Source organism: Nothobranchius furzeri, chromosome 2 (genome assembly GCF_043380555.1).
Source record: "Nothobranchius furzeri strain GRZ-AD chromosome 2, NfurGRZ-RIMD1, whole genome shotgun sequence".
Taxonomy (NCBI): domain Eukaryota; kingdom Metazoa; phylum Chordata; class Actinopteri; order Cyprinodontiformes; family Nothobranchiidae; genus Nothobranchius; species Nothobranchius furzeri.
In genome coordinates this window covers 11,258,116-11,283,493 of record NC_091742.1, presented here as the reverse complement: position 1 = coordinate 11,283,493, position 25,378 = coordinate 11,258,116, and the positions used below count along the sequence as shown (strand labels likewise).

At 41.1% G+C, this 25,378-nt stretch overlaps 2 protein-coding genes across 6 annotated transcripts in view; both read left to right on the top strand.

The window, feature by feature from the left end:
• LOC107377776 (DNA (cytosine-5)-methyltransferase 3A) overlaps positions 1-7,870 on the top strand; it is a 42,922-nt gene extending 35,052 nt beyond the window's left edge. For 4 of the 5 annotated variants that reach the window (XM_015947608.3, XM_015947607.3, XM_015947606.3 and 1 more), the window contains 16 exons: positions 596-754; positions 914-1,021; positions 1,363-1,510; positions 2,571-2,714; positions 2,871-2,915; positions 3,350-3,429; positions 3,670-3,782; positions 4,190-4,373; positions 5,315-5,399; positions 5,583-5,728; positions 5,809-5,899; positions 6,194-6,342; positions 6,472-6,557; positions 6,647-6,716; positions 6,983-7,101; positions 7,594-7,870. In XM_015947608.3, coding sequence (XP_015803094.1) covers positions 596-754; positions 914-1,021; positions 1,363-1,510; positions 2,571-2,714; positions 2,871-2,915; positions 3,350-3,429; positions 3,670-3,782; positions 4,190-4,373; positions 5,315-5,399; positions 5,583-5,728; positions 5,809-5,899; positions 6,194-6,342; positions 6,472-6,557; positions 6,647-6,716; positions 6,983-7,101; positions 7,594-7,735 — 1,869 coding nt within the window. In that variant the 3' untranslated portion in view covers positions 7,736-7,870. The remainder of the gene's footprint in view (positions 1-595; positions 755-913; positions 1,022-1,362; positions 1,511-2,570; positions 2,715-2,870; positions 2,916-3,349; positions 3,430-3,669; positions 3,783-4,189; positions 4,374-5,314; positions 5,400-5,582; positions 5,729-5,808; positions 5,900-6,193; positions 6,343-6,471; positions 6,558-6,646; positions 6,717-6,982; positions 7,102-7,593) is intronic. The other variant, XM_054748104.2, reaches the window with a different exon arrangement.
• A 4,388-nt stretch (positions 7,871-12,258) lies between these two features.
• Positions 12,259-25,176, top strand: LOC107377775 (dihydropyrimidinase-related protein 5). The gene is made up of 14 exons (XM_015947604.3): positions 12,259-12,380; positions 15,502-15,616; positions 16,481-16,630; positions 20,495-20,653; positions 21,800-21,979; positions 22,069-22,137; positions 22,449-22,493; positions 22,589-22,664; positions 22,742-22,898; positions 23,024-23,165; positions 23,318-23,460; positions 23,755-23,962; positions 24,395-24,572; positions 24,648-25,176. The coding sequence occupies exons 2-14, from the start codon at positions 15,506-15,508 to the stop codon at positions 24,731-24,733; spliced, it is 1,704 nt and encodes a 567-aa protein (XP_015803090.1). The 5' UTR covers positions 12,259-12,380; positions 15,502-15,505; the 3' UTR covers positions 24,734-25,176.
• Positions 25,177-25,378: the final 202 nt, after the last annotated feature.

The window sequence follows — 25,378 nt, the reverse complement described above, 5'->3', positions numbered from 1 at the left end:
AGCATTTCGGCTCTCAGTCCTGATTGTCTGAAGCCTGGAGGGGGAGGATTTCAGGAGGAGAGGAAGGAGGTCGGAAATTTCCTGAGGGGTGAGAGCATGAAGGGACCTGTCGGTGAGGAGGGCAATCTGATTTTGTACAGCGAAGCCGAGCCAGTAGATGAGAGCAGCAGTCGTGTTGCCACGTTTTAGTGTGGGGGACGTTTGGTCACGCTGCAGCCCGTCCAGAACTTTTCTGTTCACCATTACAGTTCACCAGGTGGGAGGTGATGAATGCGTTGATGAGTATCATGTTCTTTTGGAGCTCTTCGTGGTTGTTTTTGTGTGTTTTTTGGCTTGAACACAAGCTTCCAAAATCTGAAATGTATTAATTAATGAGAAGTTATAACAAAATGTGTTAGAAATGTCCGTAAATTTATAATAAATCATGTAAAACTACAAAGATTTAGTTGTATTTTATCATGACCTCGTCTAATAATCTGTAAAAAAAACCAAAAGTTTAGGTGGTACACATTCAAACGCTGTATTGTTATAATTAAACATTTTCTTTATAATCTTGGGACAAAGTCATTCAGTGGAAAAACATGTTTTGATTCAGGACGGCCGGGGTTTTAGCATCGGGACTCTGGTGTTTGGGAAGCTGCGAGGCTTTTCCTGGTGGCCCGGCAGGATCGTCTCCTGGTGGATGAGCGGCCGGAGTCGAGCTGCAGACGGCACTCGCTGGGTCATGTGGTTCGGTGATGGAAAGTTCTCTGTTGTGAGTAGGATAACAAAAAGTTTGATGTTTTCCCCAATAAAAATAATTGAATTCACACAACTGCCAGGGGTTATTTAATATTTGCTTTGCTCTCAGCAGAATTTAGACTCTGAAGTTGTCTCAAGGAAAATTTTGAATGTGTTTTAATTTATTTTGCAGGTTTGTGTGGAGAAACTGATGCCCCTGAGCTCCTTCTCATCCGCCTTCCACCAACCAACGTACAACAAACAGCCCATGTACCGGAAGGCTATCTTTGAAGCTCTGCAGGTACCAAACCCACTTTTTGTGGTGGACAGACTAATTCCTGGCCCATAAAGTGTGGGGGCTATGAAATGCTGAAAAAACAAAAATATAAATGTGGTGGCTAAAGGTCAGAGAGGTCTTATGCAACCAGTGCCGATTCACGCTGACGCTTGTTGGTATTTTACATTTGTGGAGGTGTGTCCTCCTCCTCTACCCACGTTTTATTTGTGGTAAAATGAATTTTGCGCAGCAATCTATAATTTAGTGGGTGTTTTAGTAGCTAATACAAAATATTTTCCACAGTATGTGCCGTGTCTTAAAACATCTGGCATAGTTTGTGCCCTTTTTATTAATGTTTTGCTCAGGTAGCCAGCGTGCGGGCAGGGAGGCCAGTTCCGTCATGTGACACGAGCGAAGACGCCGAAGCGGTGGAACTTCAGACCAGACAGATGATTGAGTGGGCAATGACCGGCTTCCTGCCCAATGGTCCTCAATCACTGGATCCTCCAGAAGGTCAGCGGTAACACACATCCACACACTAGCCACATCCTTTAGGTAATCACCAACCAGTAGAGACATGAGTAGGTGTGAATCTAACCCCCAAACTGGTTTTAAACTGGTCTGAGCTGAGCCATCAGACCCCAGAGTTGATCTATATCTACTCACTAAAGAAATTTAGCTTTTAGTCTAAATAAAAAAGACTTGTCTGGTTCCAGATTCATGCATATTTGCATTTTTGTGTAGCAACAAACACCTAGAAATGGAACAAATATGGATAAAGGTACCAACATTCAATGTGTGGCAAAAAGTCTCATTAATGCAAAAAAGCTAAGCCAAATAATGCAAAATGATTATGTAATTTAGAGCTTCTGTTAGTTTTTTCCCATTTTGTAAACATTTCTTATTTTATTATATGTGCAAAATCTGGAATAAAAATGACTTGTTCTTGTTCAAACAGTAGCTATGTTTACATGCGCCAAATTTCCCCTATGCGATTCAAATCCTGGTTGATCGTAAATCCCACATTTCTGTTTGACACCATGGACTCACTGAAATGATCCGATCATGCCGTGAGTATATATGCACCAAAAATTCAACCATTAAATAGGCTGAGCACGCGCAGAGTTGTCTTTCCCGGAATAGAATTGTAAACAAACACCATCTTGTCCGCACATCTTTTCCCTCGCATTTTATTTTCTTATTCTCCAGCTTCGTCTGCTGAGTTACGGATTTTTCCCCCATTATGGATCACTTCTGTTTACCTTACTTGTCCTGAGTGGCTGCAATGGCAGAAAGACGTCACGCTGAAGATGCACACATGTGCAGCGGGCGTTATTATAATCCAACAACCCGAATGGATGTGTAGATGGCGATAGGACAAAACCACCTCTCTCCGTCGGAATGAAATGTCATTTCAGTCAGGCTGTATGGGATCAGAATATTCTGACTGACATGTTTAAATGAATAATTTTCAAACTGATAGGGCATTCATTCCGATTACTTGTGCCCATGTAAACAGATCTACTGTTCTGGGTTTAAAATGGTTTATAATTGTACGCCTTTATTCCCACAGAGGAACAAAATCAGTTCAAAGAGGGATACGTAGAAATGTGGCCGGAGCCCGAGGCAGCTTACACACCTCCACCTGCAAAGAAACCACGCAAGAACTCGGCAGAGAAAGCAAAGATCAGAGAGGTGATCGACGAAGGAACCAGAGGTAAACACGCAGTCGCTCTCAGGTCCTGCTTTTTACCCGTGTTTATATACCACAGTCAGAATTTTGTGCTAATGCTAGAAAACACAAACATTTTTTAAACGTGTGAAGTTCCAGCTTTATTAAAGCTGGATCTAACATGTTTTCTATTCTTTCCAGAGAGACTCATACATGAGATCAAGAAGAAAACCAGGAATATTGAAGGTAGTAACAAATAAAAATGGTGTCTTTATCTCTCTCTGGTGTATTTATTCTCCAGAAAATAAAGCAGAATTTATAACCTGATTAATAACCATGTTGTCCCTCCTCTTCTACTAAATATGTCACTTTTTATTCCATTATGATTCACAATCACTGCCTTATAAACCCATCATGAGAATATTACCTTGTAAAGATGCTCATTAAGGTAACTTTGAGTCCGTTTCAAATGTTGTTTTACGAAAAGTTTTCAAGATTTTTGCTCACTTCAGTGTTTTTCCATCTAAAATTGTTTATTTGTGGAGTCAGATGTTGAAATCACAGCTCTTGTTAAGGGATTAAGCTACAAATTTAAAATCTGAAGTTATAACCCAAAGTTTGTCTGTAAAATCCTACAATAGAGATCATGTTCTGATATAAATATGATTGTGTTTTTTTAGACATCTGCATCTCCTGTGGAAGTCTGAACGTCTCTCTGGAGCATCCTCTCTTCATAGGATCAATGTGTCAGGGCTGCAAAGTAAGGAGCCTCCCTGATAAACCCTCTCCTCTCTGAGTCACGTGTGTATACATAAATATAGAATTATACCCGTTTTTGAAAGGCTGCCAGTAAAAAGTGGATAAAAATTGCTAAAATGACACAAATTTGACCAATATCCTTTGTGGAATTTGTTTTTTCAAGCTACTAAGTCCCAGCTAAAACGCTGGTTAACATTCTTAGCTAATAAACAACCAACCGTCTTGTGTTGTTCTTTCACAGAACTCCTTCCTGGAGTGCGCCTACCAGTATGATGATGACGGCTACCAGTCCTACTGCACCATCTGCTGTGGAGGGAGGGAAGTGCTCATGTGTGGCAACAATAACTGCTGCAGGTCAGTGTGAGTTGATCGGTCTGGGATCGGGATTCAGCGGCTTCTTCTTGTGACCAGATGGTTTTGGATTTCACATCCACTGAAACAGTTTGAAAGCGAAATGTCAGAATCTGATTTGTGGCTTTCTCTGTGATCAGCTGAGTCGGCCAGTTCACGTGGAACAGGTTTATTTTTTTCGAGGACGCAGTTTATTTTGGCACGTGAGCTTTAACCTCCTGATTGCATGCAGCAGAGATCAGAGAGGAACGTTTATAAACTCAGAGTCAAAACATCAAAATGTGAGCAGAGTGACACAAAACAATAGGAGGCAAAGATGGTTTGTTTATATTGTGTGTGTGTGTGTGTGTGTGTGTGTGTGTGTGTGTGTGTGTGTGTGTGTGTGTGTGTGTGTGTGTGTGTGTGTGTAGGTGTTTCTGTGTGGAATGTGTGGATCTCTTGGTTGGAGCCGGCTCAGCTGCAGCAGCCATTAAAGAAGACCCCTGGAACTGCTACATGTGCGGACCTCGGAGCACCTATGGGTTGCTGCGACGACGGGACGACTGGCCAATCAGACTACAGCATTTCTTCGCCAACAACCACGAGCAGGAATTCGTACGTTGTTTTTCTCTCTGTGACACTGAAACGGTTTTATCGTATGAAGTAGACTTTAACCATTTCTAATGGCAGAATTATGGGCTCGATGCACGAGAGGCGACATCGCCTCTCCATTCATTTTCAACGAGACATGCGCGACAAAGCGATAATCGCAGGTCTCCCTCCTACTAAGCGAAACGCGAAAAACGTGCATGGGAAATTTTGCGCTCGTGCACGTGTCGTGCACAGGCGACCCAGCAACGCGATCCCAGAAAGTTTAAATATTTTCAACTTTTCGTCGCTGTCGCTCAGACAAGGACCAATCAACGGAGGTTTCGTTCACTGACCAATGAGGGGACAGGATGCTCCGTACATCTCTGAGCAAACATGGAGGAGAAGTTGATACTTGCTGTGAAGGATTTCCCAGAACTGTACAATATTTCTACCAAAGATTATAGAGATATTCACAAAAAGGCCGCGGCATGGGTCCCTCATTAAATTATAGCATTCTCCTTTTCTTTCTCTGGTTTGTAACATGGGATGAACCCATTCTCGGGTTTTTTTGTTTTATATAGTAAAATCAGAAGTAAGATCTCACATAACTCTAGCAGCATCTTGTGAAACATCATTTCTAATGCTTTTTTTAAAACTCTGAACCACTACCAGCCAATCAAAACAACAGAAGAATCGATTTCGCCATGGAACAGAACGCGTCGACAGCTTGTCCGCTGCCGCGGGTCGCCTCCCGTGTGTCAGGTAGTAAAAGCGACAGCGACGAATTTCGCTGATCGCGGTCGTTTGTCACTTCCCGTGTGTCGAGCCCATTAGTGTCAGCACTCTCAGCTTCGTCTTTTAGTCATCCAGACAACTGGATGTATAACTACAATTTATAAATAAAGGAAAATATAGAGTCTTAAGATAAGCTTTTGTGTTCATCCCTGTTATCACTTTTTTCTCAGGAACCAGCCAAATTGTATCCTCCGGTCGCAGCAGAGAAGAGGAAACCGATCAGAGTCCTCTCCCTATTTGATGGCATTGCCACAGGTATTTACCACCTGTAGATGAGTGTTTGTTGTTGGCCTCAAGGGCAACCTGCTGGCTTGATTATCACCTGTAAGTCGCTTTGGACAAAAGCGTCTGCTAAATACATAAACATAATCAAAGATGAGGTTTGTAGTGAAAGACTGTGAAACGTGCCGTGTGATAACACAGTATGATCCATCTCAGGCCTGCTGGTGCTGAAAGATCTGGGCATCCAGGTGGACAAGTACATCGCATCCGAAGTGTGTGAAGATTCCATCACTGTGGGCCTGGTTCGACACCAGGGACGCATCATGTACGTGGGCGATGTACGCAACGTCACTCGCAAACATGTAAGTCACGTCTCCTCATCTTTTCAGCCACGAGGTTGCAGCAGTTATTTAAAGTTATCCGTGTTGGTTTTCTCTGTCAGATTGAAGAGTGGGGACCATTTGACCTGGTTATTGGAGGAAGCCCCTGTAATGACCTCTCTATAGTCAACCCTGCAAGGAAAGGCCTTTATGGTAAGATGTGTTCGGCTGTTTCAAAAGGTGTAAAGGTTATGGCCAGAGAATGGAACTGACAGGATGCTTTAGGACGTAATGGGAGAATAGAGCTGTTAGCTCATCAGTCAACTGATTCTGTAAAATGAGAACATTTAGGAAGACCTCTACAGTGGGTAAAACAGGCATTAGTAATAACTTTTATACAGAAACATGTTTCATAATCCCCCAAAATGCATTTAAAAAGATGTATCTGTTTGTCTAATGAGTTAAAATGTAGCCAAATGTTCTCTTTTATCGGTTTTGTGTTTGCAGAGGGAACTGGGCGGTTGTTTTTTGAGTTTTATCGTCTGCTGCACGAGGCTCGACCAAAACCAGACGACGAGCGGCCGTTCTTCTGGCTCTTCGAGAACGTGGTCGCTATGGGAGTGAGCGACAAGCGGGACATCTCCCGATTTTTAGAGGTGAAACAATCAGACAACACAAACACAGCTCAGAGGTTTGATTAAATGATTTGTGTTTCACAGAAATATCGCGTTATTTAATCCTATATGAGCTTTTTAAGTAGACTTCATTTGCTGTTTTCTCCTCAGTGTAACCCAGTGATGATCGACGCCAAGGAAGTCTCTGCTGCCCACCGCGCTCGCTATTTCTGGGGAAACCTGCCAGGCATGTCCCGGTAAATCTCACAAACACCAAAAGACACATTCTACATTTTTAACAGAAATTCTACTTTAAATTAAAACAATGTGTTTCTGTTTCCTGCAGACCTCTAACGCCGATGGCCAACGACAGGCTGGACTTACAGGAGTGCCTCGAACACGGCCGCACAGCTAAGGTATCCAACTGCTTTCGTGTGTGTGTGTGCGCGTGTGTGAGTTTGAATGCATTCTTTTTATCTTTGTCATTTAAATATCTCATTTCCATCATTTAAGATTGTCTACTAACATTCTGCTGCTCCTGTTTACTATTTAAAGTCTCTTCCTTTTAAAAGCAGCACTGTTGTACCAAAGGAGTTTAGCCGCAGGAATAAAACAGGATGTGTGTGTTTGTTTGCATCTGTTTGTGTTTCTGTGTGTGTCTGGTTCTGGATGCAAATTCCAGTTTGAGAAGTTGCGTACGATAACGACACGCTCCAACTCTGTGAAGCAGGGGAAAGACGAGCATTTTCCCGTCTTCATGGACAACAAGGAGGACATCCTCTGGTGTACGGAGATGGAAAGGTACAGTGATGTTTCTGTGCTTGTAGGTCTCATTTCACCTCAGTAGTTCACATGTTCCGGAAGAAAAGTGACAAAAATAAAAAAAAATTATTGTTTCTGCAAACTAATTGATGTAGAGACAATCATGACCAGAATGCACGAACATTTCTGCAGCAGCACACAGATTTTCTTGGTTAATAAAGTCATCTAGAAGTCTGATGCACGATTACAACCTCGTTTATCGGATATCCCACTTATGTGAGTGTGATTATGATTATTGTGCTCACCAAATTTGAGTCATTAATTAGTTTTCTAATCATTATTTACGAAAGTACATTAAGAACCATTTTGAGTCTTGGAATTTTATTTTCATCTGGGAGCAAAGTGTTTAATTTCTGGGACATTTTAAACTCTGGCAGGCCCTTGAAGCACGGTGACGTTTTGCCTCCTTTAGGCTCAGCTCGTCGCCTCTTTTATCCAGCGGTAAACAATGAAATGTCTGACTCTTTCCAGGGTGTTTGGTTTCCCAGTCCACTACACCGACGTGTCCAACATGAGTCGTCTGGCTAGGCAACGGCTGCTGGGACGTTCCTGGAGCGTCCCCGTCATCAGGCACCTCTTCGCCCCGCTCAAGGAGTACTTTGCCTGCAACTAGTTACAACTTTCTCTAACACACACACACACACACACACACACACACACACACACACCAACTACAAACAGTATATGAAGGTTGGCTAACGCAGAATGACTCAGACCGGTCACACACATAAACACAAACACACACATACATAAAGTAAAGGACTGCTTCTCTACATCCCGTATAGATCACTGGTTGACCTTTGTCCCCCTGGTGCTACCTTGCTGATTTTTAAACACACTGGTGCAGGGTTTCTGTACTGTAACTCTTCATACACACACTTCCTGTTCCAACCTTGAAACTGATGTCTTCTGGCTTTAATGTGCTGCAATAGCTGGAGTTTTAGCCTCCAGGGGGCGCAATACTCACACAAACGCCCCAACTTTGTGTTTTTATTATGTCTCTGAACACATCAACACACTAGTGACTCCTTCTGCCATAAAGCATAACTGAATTCATGTTTAGTGACAGATCTACTGGTGTACTACAGTGAAATGAACACAGGTACATCCACACACACCAATTAATGCTTGTGGTGCTAGTCAGGTAGTGACAGAGTCCAAATGGTGCCATTTCAATACTACATTTTTATAGTTTTTGGTGCTCTTAGAGGCTCAATTCAACCGGACTTTTACAAGCAGGCAGAAGCAAAAAACAGAGAGCAAATGGTTTTTAAAAGTAAAAATTTAAAGTGGATTTTTGTTTCAGAGTGACTTTTACTAAGCTAGGTTTTAAGATTTCATGCTTCTTCAAGGAAGAGCAGCTCTGGTTCCACAATGATCTCAGCATATTGGTTTAAACCTGTTTGTATTTAAATTCAACCAGCTTGATCTAAAATACTGGGATGGATGGTTATTGAATAAATATTAAAGAATACTGCAGCAGTTTAGAAGATTTGATAAAGAAGAGTTTGGATAATAACGTCAATATTTGCTGTTTAGGATAGATTTAGCTGTGCAAAAACACGACTAAACCTTAAAATAACAGAGCATCCTCCTTAGCATTTAGCTAGTGCTGCTCTAGAACATAAACAGTACCTTTGATGAGCAAATATGTGTATGTATCAGTATTTTCATGCTTCATAGAGCCTGTCGCTGTCTGCTACTGGACCAACGGTTAGCATCATGTCCAAAGCTTTGTGGCATTAATCTTTTGAAGTTCCAGCCCGCTTTAACTCACCTTGTGAGATCCTGCAGAGCAGCGCTTCCTACAGAAACTAAACTGAATCATCAAAGGACTTAGATCCTGGCAGCAGCATGTAATGAACCCTCCTCTTGAGATGCATCTTCTCTCGTGCCTCAACTCCAGCGTTGCCCTTTTTTGTCTGGTGAAACCATCCACCAGTCGTTGGCTCCATAGAAATTCACTTTGTGCTTCAGTTCCTGCAAAGCAGCGACATCCACTGGAATCAGAGACAGACTTTTACTGCTGGTTTTCTGCTTTCTACATCTGAAACGGATAACCCTGGATAAATAACCGACAGTTCCTTATATAACACAACTTTTTTATTCTGCCTTCTGCTGACAATAAACTCAGCTGCTGCTCGACTTTAGCAGAGGGGGTGGCTTCTTTTAAGTGAGGCAGTTTCTAATTATCTCACACACACACTTGCACACACACACACACATGCGCGCACACACACACACACACTTGTTAAGAAACACACAGTCACTGATGTGTGTTTTACCTACACAGGGCTGTCTTCTGGTTCATCATTTCAGTCTGGTGCTTGTGGTCTTCAGACGACCATCTTTTCCAGAAAGCCTTCCAATCCTCTGACCGTTCTCAGATACCAGCTTCTAACTTTACTCCTGCTGTCTATGATGACACACACACACACACACACACAGCCTCTCAAGTTAACAATAAACCAGCAGGTTCAAACTTTTCCATCATGTTTACTCACTGTTTCTACAACCAACCTTCAGGTGCTTTTTTAACTGCTCTTTTTTACAGTGCTCTTGCAGGTCGCACACACACACACACACACATATTAGCTGGAAACACAGCTAATAATACCTACTCTGTTATGAAACATCACAATCACACATGCATACACACTGTGTTCTTTACCGGTCGCCTGCTGCCATCAGGCTTCCTACGGCGCTGCAGAGTGTGACATCATCACCCTGCGACGCTTGGTGCTCCCATCCCCACATCCTTCTCTCTGACCCAAATCCCCTCTGAACACCACCATCCCCAGGTGCTGCATGTCAGTCAGTCAGTGTAATCTCTGATTCCATGTTAGATTAGGGAGTAATGATAATAATAATATTATGGTAATAGTAATTACAATAATAATCTGTTATCGTGTTTGTGTACTGTTCCAGGTTGGTGCTCAGTTCAGTTCAGTCTCGGCCTACAGAGGGGAGAGAAGGAGGCTAGAGAAGGCATATATTACAGTTAATGTAGTGACTTGTTCTATTGTATCCAAGAATGACAAAAGAAACTGGAAACAATGAGCTGCACACTGATCTCAGATCAGAAATGAGTTGAAACAGCTGCTGAGATACAAACCACCATCACTGCTGGTGCTTCTGAACCGTGTGCTTTCCAGTCCAGTGCAAAACACTTAGGGTTCTTAAATCTGTTAATTGACTAGAAAAGTAAAGGGTTTTCCCACCTGCGGCGTTTGGTCCCTTTAAATTGAACCTTGGTCGTTTTCTCCCTTGGTTCTGATTGGTTCAGTTGGGCAGGCATGAAAATGACAATCATACCTGAGGAGGTCTCAGTTAGACTTCCTGTATTACCTGAATTACTGTATCCATTTTAACTATATAATTAATCATGGTGCTATTTCTTAAGTTTACTGTGTTTTACTGTTAATTTGACCAAAATCAAATATTTAATCATCACAACTGTTCATCTTTACCTCAGTTATAATGATAACTATATATCGATGAACAAGAGATAGTTTGTTCACAATTTTATTTTTACAAAAAAATCCACATAGACGTGTATGTCCTTGATGAGGGCATTTGTTGTCTTTTACGCTAATGAGGCGGTGCAAACTAGAGTAGGTGTCACCATTTTTAATGAACATGGGATTCAGCAGTTTATGCATTTCTTAGGATGTTTTGTTTTAAAACAGAACTAGTGATAATAAGCTAACTGGTCATTTTATTGACTTGGTTAACAATCATCATGAGAATTAAAAAAAAATCTGTTCTGTATCCATTCACGGGAATTTAAGAGGCTTTAACCAAACAAGAAGTTTTCCGAACATTGGGATCACTGACCGAAATGCACATTCCGGTTGATCTAAAACGGTGCAACTTCCAAACAGTTTGTGCTCTCCAGCAGTTTTGTTTTGACACACTTCTGTCTGAGAGTGAAGCAGGACGAGCGATCGGGAGAGGAGACATTTGGTGACGCAGTGATGGTGTTTCTGTTTGCCTATCAACAGCTTTTAGGCTGAGTGATGTGCTGTTTTAAACACTGATACACTTTCTAAACAAACACGTAAAACACTGCTCTAGACACACAGAGACACACGCAGCACCTACAGATACAATGCTGTGGCGCATGCAGACACTCATCTCATGGACTCAATGAAAGATGAGCATTTAGGAAAAGGAGGACCTGTTGGTGTTTCAAAAGGTGCTAAAATTTTATCTGAAAATAAGAAAAAATATATTGTTAGGAGTATAAATCAAGTTTGTCTTTACAATGACTGTATTTAAGTTTGTTGTAGCTATGAAAAGGCACTATTATTGTTTTACTCTTGTATGAATATGAACTAATTAAAAAACATTTTAACTTTGTACTTGAACTATGTAAAAATGAACCGTGAATAAAAAAAGGACTGTTTCTTGTGATTCTGTTTTTCTGTCTCCTTTTTGTAAATCCTAAATGCTTTCATCCATTATCCTAACTAAACTATAATATTAAGGATGAAAATAACACTTCTAAGTGAAAATTGTTAGCTCATTCATGTCTGTGTCTTTTATGATCACACATGTAATGTCTTTATATTATGGGGGAAATGTTGCATCATAAGAGAATTATATTAAGATTCTAGATCTTTTTCAATTTTTATTTATTTTTTATTCAGTGCTTAATAGGCTTACAGGATACAAATGTGCTGCATGTTTGCTAAAAAATATTGTTGAAATAATTTTAACCTCAGAGTAACTTAAATATATTTTATTCAAATTACTAGCCAACATTTTGTTTTTTTATTTAACCTTCACTCATTTTAGCTCAATATTAAAATCAACATTAAAATTATTTTCAAAATTAAGTGATTGGCATCTAACTGCTGACATTACAGGTTGCTGATTTGATCATTTTGTCCTCAAGATCAATGGAGTGCATTTTATTTAGTAGAGCCACTATTTTGAGCCTTTTTTTAAATCGTAAACTAGCACTTTTGAGATTGATCGCCATTATTCCAACAGCATTTGAATGCAGCACGTCTTCTGAGGCCAAAAATACACGCCCCTTTCTTCTGATTGACAGGAGACCCCTTTTGGGCTCTCTGATAGGACCGTTTTTCTGTTGCTCTGGTTCTAGCGGCTTCTGATTGGCTGCTGCCGTACCGTCAGCCAAGAAGCATCTGCGGCTCGCGCTGTGCCAGCTGTCCTCGCGCACTCTGCTGGTGCTCGCTAACACACACAAGCTTGGCTGGAGGAGGGTGTAGGAATCCGAAAAGGAAAAGGTGAGGAAAAATATCCCAAAATTAAGATGTCACTGTGTGTTTTGTGTTATTAAGCAGCCACTGGCGACGATATCCCGAATTTACCCTCAAATATTCCAGTTTAATTTGCTAAATTGATCGTTAACCGTCGTTTAACGTTAATTACCGCAAGGTTCTTGTTGCTATCTTATATGAAGCTATTATTAGATTTATGACAGAGATTCTTGCTAAATATTTTTACAGTGTTTTTAAATGTTATTAATTTAAAAGATAAATAATGATGGTTAGCCTTTTGGTTTTAAACTAAAAGGGAGTGAAATGAGTGAATTTAGCCATAAATCTGGTTAAAAGCGCAATGTTGCCAGTAGAGACGGCATCTTGTGCCTTTAGGCGACGGAACAGTGGTGAGATGTGGTGCTGCGTGTGTTAGGTGTGTCACATTAATGTATAAACGACTGTTTTGTGTGATTGCATGTAGCATATTATATAAGGCTGTTGATTTTTTTTTTTTTTTGCTGGGTATTCGTTATTCCTGTCAAATATATAGTGAGTCATGGTAAAGATGATGATGATCAGTATGCACGCAAACAAGCCTGCACTATGTTTTGCGTTTGGGCAGCCCTTGGTTATCTGTGTGCAGGGTGTAAACGTGAACAGGTTTTTCTGAATTTCTCTTCTTTGTTGGATATCGATGCTTCTGTGGACCAGGAACTCTGAAAATCTTTAATTATGCGTTATGGAGATTCTTTAAATCTAGAGTGATGAATGCATTAGAAAAGAAAAGGATGTAGCTGCTGACCCGAATTTAATTTTGGATGGTGAAAGCCATTAGTGCAATAAGAATGTTTGATAGCCTGTTTAAAGACCAAACCCCATTCAGATGATTGATGAATTAGCCGATCAAGTAATTACATATTGTCAGTTTTTTTACTAGAACACTATTGTATTTTAATTAGCCATTAATTGTCATAATTAGTGTTGCAAAATGTTCAGAAATGTTTCTCACAGCATTCAAAAGAGAGAATCCCTTCAAACTCCTGGCATTCCGTGTAATTTCTAACTAATGCATATAGCCTTTAAAGAGCTACTTTGCAGGTTTGGCTTGCTTTTAGCACCTCCTAGTGTCCATTAGTGAAAGCAAACGTGAAACTTATCTCCTTGGTGAACATTTGCTTTTTCAACACCTTACCCCTATTTCACACTGGAAGCATCAGTGGCGCAGAAAGTTCGCAGAACGTCGCTGCTTCAAATAGAATCAAGCATATAGTCTATGGGAGTGATTCAAACCAGCTGCAATGCAGAAATTTTCAGGCACATCCCAGAAGCGTCTCACCACGCAGCTAAAGATAAGGTTTTATTCAATGTTTGCCTTGAGCCGCTTCTGCGACACATCAATTTCTGCAGTTAACATAGGGCTAGATAGGAAATCACACATGGTTTCAGTGTAAAAGCCCCAGTAATTTTCAAAATAAAAAGTACTGCAGCAATGCAATTTCATATATATATATATATATATATATATATATATATATATATATATATATATATATATATATTATTATTATTATTACTAATTTCTTCTTAAAATTTACTAGGTGGAGTTTTATCCAATTTAAAATGATTACAATGACCTGCAGCAGAATCAGGATCAGAAGGGCACATTGTTTGATTAATGTCAATGTTTATTTATTCTGTTGATCTCTTTTAGTTGGGGTTCAGATTTCCAGCTCCAGATATTTTCTGGCCTCGTTATTCTGCTCACTGTTCGTTTTCATCCCCTCTTCTCTCTCCTTCTTCTCTCTTTTCTCCTCTACCTCTTTGTGTTGTTTCTGTGGAAGCCATTGTGTCTGGCCATCAACCACATTGCATGTAACCATCCATGCAGAATTCACACACAAAGATGTTTGTATTTTGTTGGTCCCATTAGGTCTAAGTAATTGTGTTTTTATGTTATTTTATGCAGGAGTCTGGGGTACTGCTTACAACATACCTGGGAAGCTTTTTGTGGCTTGTTTTGAATGATTTTAGGAAGCAAATTTATAATTTTTCTTGAACTAATATTATTTACCTATATGAGACAATTTGTCTTAGGACAGTCAGGTTACCAATGAATAAAACGAAATAACTCTTAAGATATTGAAGAATACCCAAAGGAAAGACACCATTGAGTTGTTAGAGAATAACAGCAGCAGATGCACATGTTTTTTCTGTAGTTTACTGTAATTAATCCTGCTGGAGAATGACTAGAATAGTAAAACATAACATGTGTTTACTATTGCCACAAGTAATGATTATGTATGAAACGACTGCAGGAGAAGTGTTAATGCAGCAGAAATGTGAGTTCATGAGTATGTTTGTGGCTCATTGTTTGAAATCTCATGAAATAATTAAATTCACGTTGCTTCAGGGTGTCATGGTGCTGATTAGAGTTGTAACATTTTTTATGCTTTTGATTAGTTGATGTAACACAGAGCAGTTTCCCGCTCTTTTGCCCTGCTGGTTGAAAGTGGATTTACAACTGTCGTAAACAACCTGCTGCAGCCTGCTGTAGCTAGCGCTAACAACGAGCTAACACTAACATGAGCCAACTAATACTAAAATAAACTACAAAGTAAAAAGATCCACAGTTGGACAAAAAATATAATTACTTACAAGTCCAGCAGCAACAAAGCCAGGTCACCATCAGTCAGTGATTTTGTTGCCTCTTTTAGTTCCCTCAAACTAGTGTACGCCGCACCGATGTTCACCCTGGTTTTAGTGATTTTTGCTTCACTTCCAAAGACATTACTCTCTTACTTTAACTTACAGGCTCCGCCATGATGCCAATAGAAAAAGCAAACCATTTTCCTTATTGTTGTGCTTTTTAATGACGATCAGTGAACTGAAAATGCTAACTGCTAGCATAACAGCATAACATTCTCGTTTAAGGCCGTGAAATTGTTAACTGTTGGGGCTCTGTTTGCTTTACTTTTTGTATTTGTACAACAACTCAAACATAGGCTCATTCTTATCTCTGAGATCAGATCCTGGTAAATTTCCATGTGGGTTGGAAATAATGTGTGGTGGTTAATTCAGCAAAACAAATTTGACTCACATTTGTTAAAAACAAGTTACTAATTTCCGACTCTCTATTTCCTTTCAGGACTATGGCTGCTAACATGGGCTCCATGCGTATCCTCATCAAAGGAGGGAAGGTGGTGAACGATGACTTCACACAGGAAGCAGATGTTTACATTGAGAATGGCATCATTCAGCAGGTTAACACACTGCTCATTCAAAAGCCTTTTAACCAAGAGTACGTGATATTATAACAAGACTTGTTTATTCATATAAACCAGGAACCTTTTGTCACCCATCGACTCACAGCTGTCAGAATGAGTCAGTACTATATTAAAAGGGATTTAACCACTCAGTGAGCTCTATAACAATGATTGTGAATGCTGTAATTAGTTCACAGGGTGTTGTCATGGAGATAATTATCACTTTATGTGAAGAGAAAACCTTTGACTTTAAATCTTGTAAACACAGAAAAGTGACTACAATAAGAAACACATTTAATCAGGATTTAGGGGTTTTAATGATTAATAAAGCTTAAAGTTATAGAATTTCAAAAACATTTTAGTTTTTTCTATTATTCAAAAATGAGTAGGAAAACAGCATGGTAATAATCAAAAGTAACTATATCAATTCTGGAATGAATGCATGTGGCCTGCATCCTTTCATGTCAGAACTTTAAAAAAATATCTTCTCATGTTGGGAGTTTGAGCTGTTTTAGTTAAATCTTTAAAGGTGTGGAACACTTGTTTAATCAATACATTTGAAGTGGTCTCCAATAGGAAAGAATACCTTGTGAGTCGTAACAGCGGAAATGGAAGTTTAACCTGTGCAAGGTTAGCACTTTCTAGATTATCTAAATGTTGATCTGGCAGTTCTGTTACAGCCACACAAAGGCTCTTAACACCACAAATGGTGTCAAACAAAACGCCTTCAGTCATTATCAGAAATGCCACAATCGTAAACAGACTGGATTTAAAAAAACGTGATTGGAAAATGCTGATTTGTATTTGTTCGTAAGCCGCGGTACGTGTTTGCCTCGTAGTAATCGTGTGTTTGTGTTGCAGGTGGGGAAGGAGCTGATGATCCCAGGTGGGGCCAAAGTGATTGATGCAACTGGAAAGTTGGTGTTACCTGGAGGGATCGATACCTGCGTGCATCTGCAGGAGACGTTTATGAACGCCAGCATTCAGGATGACTTCTACAGCGGCACCAAGGTACTACACACACTTGTCATTTTTACTGGTCTATTAGTTCATTTACATAAATCCCCTGAAACTCCGATGAGAGGAAAATTTAGTCATTGAGAGGTGGTGGAATGATTGAGTTTTGGCCTCTTTGTGTTTGTTCTTTGTTTCGTTTTGGTTGCTTTAGGCTGAGTCTTTGCGTGGCTGACATTTAGCACATTTCATTTAAAAACAGGCAAGTTATTTTAAAACAATTTTCTCTTGATTTTGGAGCTTTAGCAGGGTTTCCCCCAGCGCTTTATAAGCCTGGTGGGCCGCCAGGCTTTGCTTGGCCACCCGCCAGGCTAAGCATCATGCCCCGCCCTGCCTCCCTCCCCGACCCTACCGTGTCCGCTGACACAAATGGTGCAACCAAACTAGAGCCCTCCATCAGCTGATACCGGTGAGACACAGCAGCGGAAGGTGTGCAACCCCCCACCCCCCCTCTTATTGAGGATTGCTGCGGGACAGAGCTCCCCCCCACCCCCCACCCCCCACCCCCGATGAATAATACAATTAATAGTTATGTTTTGGTTAGAGTTGTTGTGAGTTCGGGGGGGGGGGGGGGGGATTCCAGAAAGTAAGTTTAGAACATCAGGGATCTCCTGATAAGTCCCCGCTTGTTTTGCCGGCTCCACGAACAATTCTCAGGTGGAGTCAATCCGCTATAATCCAAGCGAGGAGCTTCAGTCGAGGCTCACGCACGTCCATAATCCACCACCTCGAAGCCGCCAGTCACCGACAAGAAAAAGGTGACGTCACTTGCCTCGTCCAATCATATTCACAAAGCGTCAGTAAGCCTAGCTGTTAGCCTGCCACAGAGCAGGTTTGTTCTCTAGCATGTGTTACCATGGTGAATGGGTGGGGTTTCAGGCTAGCCACGTTGGTGAAAACGATTTAGGGGCGGTTAAACCGGGAATCTCTACAGAAAGCCTGGTTTGGGGAAAATCTCGCTTTCTGGAATACTCCTCTGGTTCCGTTTTTTTCTGCTTCCTGTTTGAGCTACAGGTCACACCTGAGATCTGTCATGTTGATTATCTGTGTTTGTTTTTAAGATCCATGATTGAATTGTTGCTCTTAAGCTCAGTTCTTTAGTTACATAAGTCTGAGTTTTGGGTCTCCCATCCTGTCTTATTCCTGTCAAAATAAGTAGTTGTAATATATGAGGTAGGACCAAAGTTGTGACCAAACAAACATCTGACTGATATCAAGCTTTATGTTAAACACACCACTAGGTTAAGTGAAGGAAGTTCAATTCACTTGCTGCACTGTTTCTCAGTGACTTGAACTCCAGGATTAATTTCGTGTTGGGAGGAAGCCTGAATTGTCCGTATGCCAGCCTCCCCCCTGCAATCCTACCCACCTCCCTCGCTGCCGTGGCAACAGCCTTCCCTCTCCCCCAGTCAGGAAGTGTATGGGAATATGTGCACACATGACCCCAGTGGCATTGTGTTGTCACTATGCTGATCATGTCACCATGGCAACAGCTCATGTGCATTCTTGATGAACCCCCCCAAAACTTTTTTTTCCCCTACTCCTCTAACAGTCTGACCCTCTCCTCCTTCCCTTCTGCAGTGGGTCAGTTTATGTAACTGGGTTTAATGGTTATATGTAGGAAGGAACATTTCTTTGGTGTGACATTAAACCTCATCCATCAGATTAGAATACAAACGGGATTTTGTCCTGACATTTCCAGAGCAGGAATCCATTTAGTTGGTCTCCAGTTTGAGGAAAGGAGAGGTACTCCTCTGTAATGTGGGGTGTGATGGAGTCTGATCAGAGTAATCTGTCTGACTCTAGTAGCCTCACATCACCTCTCAAACACTGGGAACGTGCTGTTTGTTTCCTCTGGATTATTTTTCTCAGTTGGGGGTGGGGGGGTGTGGGGGGGTGGGGGGGGGGTCGAGGGTGTGTCATCGTTCTAATTAATGCTCATTTTTAATAACGTGGAATAAAACAACATAATGTCTATTTGGTCTCTGCTGCTAAATTAGAGAATTAACAGTTGCTCTTGCATAACACCACTGGTCTACTCCAGCTGCAAGAAAATCCAAGTAGAAATGTGAAGGAAATGATTATAAATAGTAAAATACCTACTCATGTTCTTTTGTTTGTTGGAAAGCATTATTTATATACATTGTCTTATAGACAATAAATATTAATTCAGACCCATAATAATTTAATAAATTACTAAATAAAGGTATTTATGTTCATTTAGATAAATAACTTTATTATTAGCATTATTAGTGCTGTAGTAATCACCTGATATTTTATTTTGTCCTTCATTTATGAAAGTACGAGTTCATTAGAAAAACAAACAAACAGATAAGCAGCTATTTTTATTTAATGATTGTCTATTTTGGCTTGTTTTGTACATATTGTTGTTGAAGTTGTGGGACTTTATGAATATGTTCACAAAGCCTGTAATGATAGAACTGGGCTGAAATAGGATGAAACGTTAAATGATGAAGTTTATAATCTAAAATCACTTGAAGTATTCACATTTCACAGCATCCTCTCGCTGTTCCTGGTGTTTCTTCTCATTTCTGACAGGCTAAATTTGGATGTTTCCATGGAAACAGGTTTTAAACGTCTAAAATAGAACATCAGCAGCACAAAACTATTTCACCAACCAGAAAGTTTCTTTTTTCTCGTTTAATGAAGAAATATTTAATAATCTCACTGATAATGGAAATGTCTTTCAATCATTTATATGTATTTGAGTGTATTGCTTTTTAGCTGATTATATATGTGTGTGTGTGCCTTGATATTTATGGGCTGTGCTGACATTTTATCCGCAACGGATAAATAAAGTGAATTTGAATAGAATTGGATTGGATTGGATTGGATTGGATTGAATTGGATAAACTTGCACAAAGAGACAAAAGCATCAATGAGATAAAATAACAATTTGTTTTGTTTTTGTTGTTTCTCTGCTCTTTGGCTCACTCTCACTGCCAGTTTTCTTATAGACAACAAATATTAGTTCAGACCCAAGCAGACAGCCCAAATCCCATGAGCCCTGATCTTACACACACACACACACACACACACACACACAGACAGTGATCAATGACACCACTCTTCATGCACATATATGCTGACATACACACTGCTGACACTGCAGATGTTCTTACTGGTTTCTATGGTGACAGAATACCTGAAAGCTTATTGGCAGGTTGAGCTGTCACTCAAACCCTGCTGGCCCCGCCCCTGTCTGTGACACGTCTGAGTCTGGTGCAGCGCCTCAGTCCTGACACAGAAAATGTTAATTCTGATTTAATTCAGCTGAAATGGACTAAGTTGTGCTTTATGCTGCAGGAGAACAGGAACAGAGAATATAAGTAAAAATAATCCTAATCTCCATTTTTGGATTATTATGTGTGTTGGTGTCTCTTCTATACTCTATATTGAATGGGGACTTGGGGAGAGATGAGGAGGAGGAAGAAAAGGGTGGGGACATGCGACAGACACAGGAAAGCAGTCTCTGTTGTCATGGTTACACAAAAGCTCATTTAGCGTTTGTACAGTCAGACACGTGCCTCTATTCACATCCTTACTGTTCTAGTCTGTCACACTTGCTGTTTCTCATCCTTATTGTGCAGCTCCTTTCTCTCCCCTGCTTCTCTGCTGCTGAAAGATGTGTTTGACTTTATCGTAAATGTGATGTGTGAGTCAGTGTGTACAGTCAGTAAATAATGGGCTGCTGATGGTGAGGCAGCAGCTGATCCGAAAGGTTCATTGTTAAAAGGAGTCTACGTTTATTACAGTGGAGTCACTGTTCTTTGTTTTTAACCAGGCTGTCTTTATTCTGCCCTTTGTCACCCCCCTCACCCGTTGTCTCTCTTCACCCAGGCGGCCCTGATGGGTGGTACTACCATGGTAATGGCACTGGTTCTCCCTGAACAACACTGCTCCCTGCTGGACGCCTATGAGAAGTGCAGAGCTAAGGCAGACGCTAAGGCGTGCTGTGATTACGCTCTGCATGTCGGGGTGACCTGGTGGGGACCAAAGGTGAGCCTCAGTCAGGAACCGAGGTGTATCAAAACTAATTTTAGTCCTTACTTTTATCCAAACAGCTTGGATTTGTTGTGAATGAAGCGTTTGTATCCATGGGTGAAGTGTGTGTTGACCTAGATTAAACCTTACTGTATCTGGGTTAATACACATGCTCAGTGGGCACATTAGGCTGATTCTATGACTTAACCTGCCTGTCCAGCCTCCGGCTGCAGCGTCTGCGCTGGATCATCTGCTAGCAGTCTGCATGCGTCGTGTCTCATCATATTCAGGAAAACGTTTAATGTCAGCATGCCGACTTCTCTTCTCGTCATGATATCATGGAGCTAAAGCTGGAAACAAGATGGTTTTACATTCATGTTTGTAAAATCTGACAAATGTTCACAATAGAATCATTTAGATAAGGATTTTTAGCCACTATTTGAAAATATTTCTATTTACTGGTAGAATTTTCTATAAAGATGGAAGGAAATTACTTTTCTATAATTAATTTAATTAGTTATATCATGATTATAAGCAATTTATATGATAATGGGTTTGATTGACCGGTCCTGATTTCTTCCCACAGTTTGAATTTGTGTGTTTATTTATTTTTTTACAGAGCCTTTTTAAAAGTGATAAATGTTGACTTTAATCCAGAAATGTGTGTAATCTGGATGTTTTAATCAGCTTTTGGCAAAGAAGTGTAATCTGTGACTTCTCTTGTTAAAAATCTATAATCTAAAGCATTTTGTACACATGAAGCGCTTCATACATCACTTAAACCAGAGGTTTAGTTTCCCAAATAATCATATTTATGTAAACTAGGATCTGCTGTCTTCTGCTGATTGTGAGGACATAGATTTTTATATTTTTATGTCATTATGTACTGAATATTTTCCTTTACTTTTACTTACTAAATTATTTTTTGTGTGGTGAACATCCCTGTGTGATGATCAAGGATGTAAATCCAGAGTGATCTCACTATGGCTGCTCTCCAAGCTCATTTCATGCCCCATATAACACACACACACACGTGTCTCCATGGTTACATTCATACAATCTCATGCACTTCATCCACTGACAAACCAAACTATAGCTCCAGAGCTCACCTGCTCACACCATAACATGTGACCTCTGACGTCTGGTCTCACCTTTCATCAGGTACATAATGAAATGGAGAGCCTGGTGAGGGAGCATGGAGTGAACTCTTTCCAGATGTTTATGGCCTACAAAGACCTGATGATGCTGCGGGACTCGGAGCTCTACCAGGTGCTGCAGACCTGCAAAGACATTGGGGCCATCGCACGCGTCCACGCTGAGAACGGAGAGCTGGTGTCGGAGGTGCTCTGAAATAACCGCTTATAGTGACCATTTATAAAACTATCTCGTGTATTTAAAGTGAGCTAACGGCTTTATTTTTTGTGTTTTAGGGTGCCAAAGAGGCTCTTGATTTGGGAATCAGTGGACCAGAGGGGATAGAGATCAGTCGACCAGAGGAGGTAAATTTACAGCTGAGCTCCCAGCGATCAGGCCTTACCCTAGTAATACAACTGAGAATCACCAGATGAGATAGTTTCTGCATCTGATGTGCAAAAGAAGACAAAAGGCTTTTATATAAATACATTTAATCACAAATAACTCAGTAAAACCTCATTTATGCTACGAGGTCTTCTATGTGACGCACACATATCCGTGTAAAAATCCCAGAAGGATGGATTTGAATATGACAACAAATCAGTTTCATCTTTACTGCATGAAAGTTGCTGATAAAACCAAAATGACATCATCACCTTTGTTTTGTTGCTCATAGCTGGAGTCTGAAGCTACTCACAGGGCAATCACAATCGCCAACCGGGTAAAAAAGATCCATTTTTATTATTCTGTCTTTGTAATAGAATTATTAGCAGGTGTAATCTTCATGACAGAAGAATTTATTGGTTGTGTTTTCAGGCCCGCTGCCCCATCTACCTTGTGAATGTGTCCAGTATGTCTGCTGGAGACATGATCGCTGCAGCCAAGATGCAGGGTGGGTGTTTGGTCAAGAGAAAAGAAGGAAAGTCATTTTGATCCAAACGAACAATTACTTTGTTTTTATCCACGCAGGTAAGGTGATCCATGCCGAGACCACAGTGGCCCACGCTGTTCTGAACGGGCTGCAGTATTACCATCAGGACTGGGCTCATGCTGCCGCTCACGTCCTCGTCCCGCCTCTACGCCTGGACCCGAACACACCCAGCTACCTCATGGGCCTGCTGGGAAAGTACGTATACCATACTCGTTCTTAGGCTCCCAGCTCAGTGCTTAGAGAGTGTTAAAGCAGGCCGTGGAGAAAAGTGCTGAAACTGTGTATTTGTTTGTTAAAGTTTGTGATTATTCTGTTTTCAGTGACACTCTGAGTGTCGTGGCTTCAGAGCACCGTCCATTTCTCACCAAGCAGAGAGCTCTGGGCAAAGAAGATTTCACTAAGATCCCTCATGGGGTGGTTGGAGTCCAGGACAGGATGAGCGTCATCTGGGAAAGAGGAGTGGTACGTACACACACACACACACACACACACACACACACACACACACACACACACTGCTGTGGCAGTGTCTGAAGCAACAGCATCATGAGAAATAAAGAGTGTGCTTTCAGTTTTTAAAGTTGGACCTTTTTCTCTGTTTTCTACATTTTCAGGTGACGGGAAAAATGGACGAGAACCGTTTTGTAGCCGTGACCAGCTCCAATGCTGCAAAGATTTACAATCTGTATCCTCGTAAGGGACGTATCGTCCCTGGAGCTGACGCTGACGTGGTGGTCTGGGACCCCGATGCAACAAGGTTTACATTCAGACCTAATCATCCAGTTATTAGAACCTTCACTGTCTTGTACATAGCAGCCGTTTCTCTAAATATTGCCACTTTATATTATTATTTTATTATGATTATATTCTTACTTCCTATATTTTCTGATCTCTTATTTTTATCTTCCTTTTTTGCACCAAGTACTGCAGCAGTTTCCTAATGTTGTGATTCTCGCACATATGGCAATGAAACCCTTCTGATTCTGATTCAAGGTTACTTTTACGTGACCTGGTTCAACGTTTACCCATGATGGGTTTTGTTTGTGTGCAGGACGATCTCTGTGAGCACTCAGGTGCAGGGCGGGGACTTTAACCTGTACGAGGGGATGCGCTGCCACGGCGTGCCTCTAGTCGTCATCAGCCGAGGTCGTCTGGTTTGTGAGAATGACGTGTTCATGTGTGCCGAAGGGTCAGGGAAGTTCTACCCACAGCGCACCTTCCCGGACTTCCTCTATAAGAAGATGGTCCAGCGAGAAAAGGTGCGTTCACATTTCTTCTGTGTTTCTGGTCCCTTCTGCTGTGTCAGCTGGCAGCAAAGTGCTGCACACACTCGGCAGGTCCGATTGTGTCTGACTCGACTGAGCTGACAGCCCATTTGGAGGACTTAAGGCGATGCTCTCTGGATGCTGACTCAGTGTTTCTGCCGCTGTTGTCTGCAAAGGTTTCCTTCACCTTAGCCTCTACTGTTTTAATTGATACTCGGTACAGTTACTGTATTATATGCATGGTAGTTATGTAAAGTTTTAGTTTTATAGTAGTTTCTATGGGGAAAGATGAGTCAGAAACTTCTCTAGCAACTTCGCATTGTAAAAAGTACTTTTAGATTGCTTGTGCTTTACTATCAAGCTAACATTAGCTTCCCTATTGTGGTCAACAGATGTATTCCTTACCTTTTGTCTCTTTTAATTCAGAATCAAGCTTATAAAGGAGTAGACAGGGACCCCTACTCTGGAGATGTGGCCAAGGTTGCAAACACGATGAAGAAAGAGCTCTGTTTGGGCCCTATAGACGGAGATGCAGCCAACAAACTGGGTGGTCGGGTTCACCAGGGGGTCCGAGACCTGCACGAGTCCTCCTTTAGCCTCTCAGGTGGTGTAAAACAACAAACACTTGTGATTTTTGTGAGTTTTTTAAGTCTTATTTGAACCCCCCCCTCCCCCCCAGGCTCTCAAGTGGACGACCATATCCCGAAGAGGTCCTCGGCTCGGATCCTGGCCCCCCCTGGCGGCCGCTCCAGTGGGATTTGGTAATCGGTGGTGCTGAAACTCCAGCGCTCCGAGCCTCTGTGTTTTATTTTATTTTTAAGCAACCAGGAAAAACTGCACTGATTTTCAACCACAGAATCTGAGTTTAATGAAGAAAATGAATTCAAGCATGAGTCCGGAAATCAGCGGTTTGCAAACGTTACGTTTTGGTTTAATTGGTGAGAACAAAAGCGAAGGAGCCATCTATAGATATAAAACGTTTCTCCAAACTCAAGCTAACCTTACTAAAATGGATCTGCTTTTCTTACACAGACACAAACCTGTGAAAGATCAAAACCAGTACAGTTTTTGATGGTTTAAACTGAAGTGATGTTGACTGAAATATTTTTTAAAAAAGTAGGTGGATTCTGTGAAAAACCATTCAAACCTGTTCACACACAGCTCACTGTAAACACCATTAGCTTTATTCTGTTTGTGTTTAAACCACCTACTTCCTGCCGCGACACTGAGAGAGAGGGGTTTGGTTTCCAGCGGACCAACGGTGGTGTGGTGATGAAATCCAACTGCTTCGAACACCATGTGATCGTAGAGCTCCGTCTTGACTCTGACACAGATCCTATGAACACCCTGCCTGACCTGAAACGTAGCGAGCTCTTGGCTTTTCTGGAATCTGAGGTTTAGTCTCAGTTA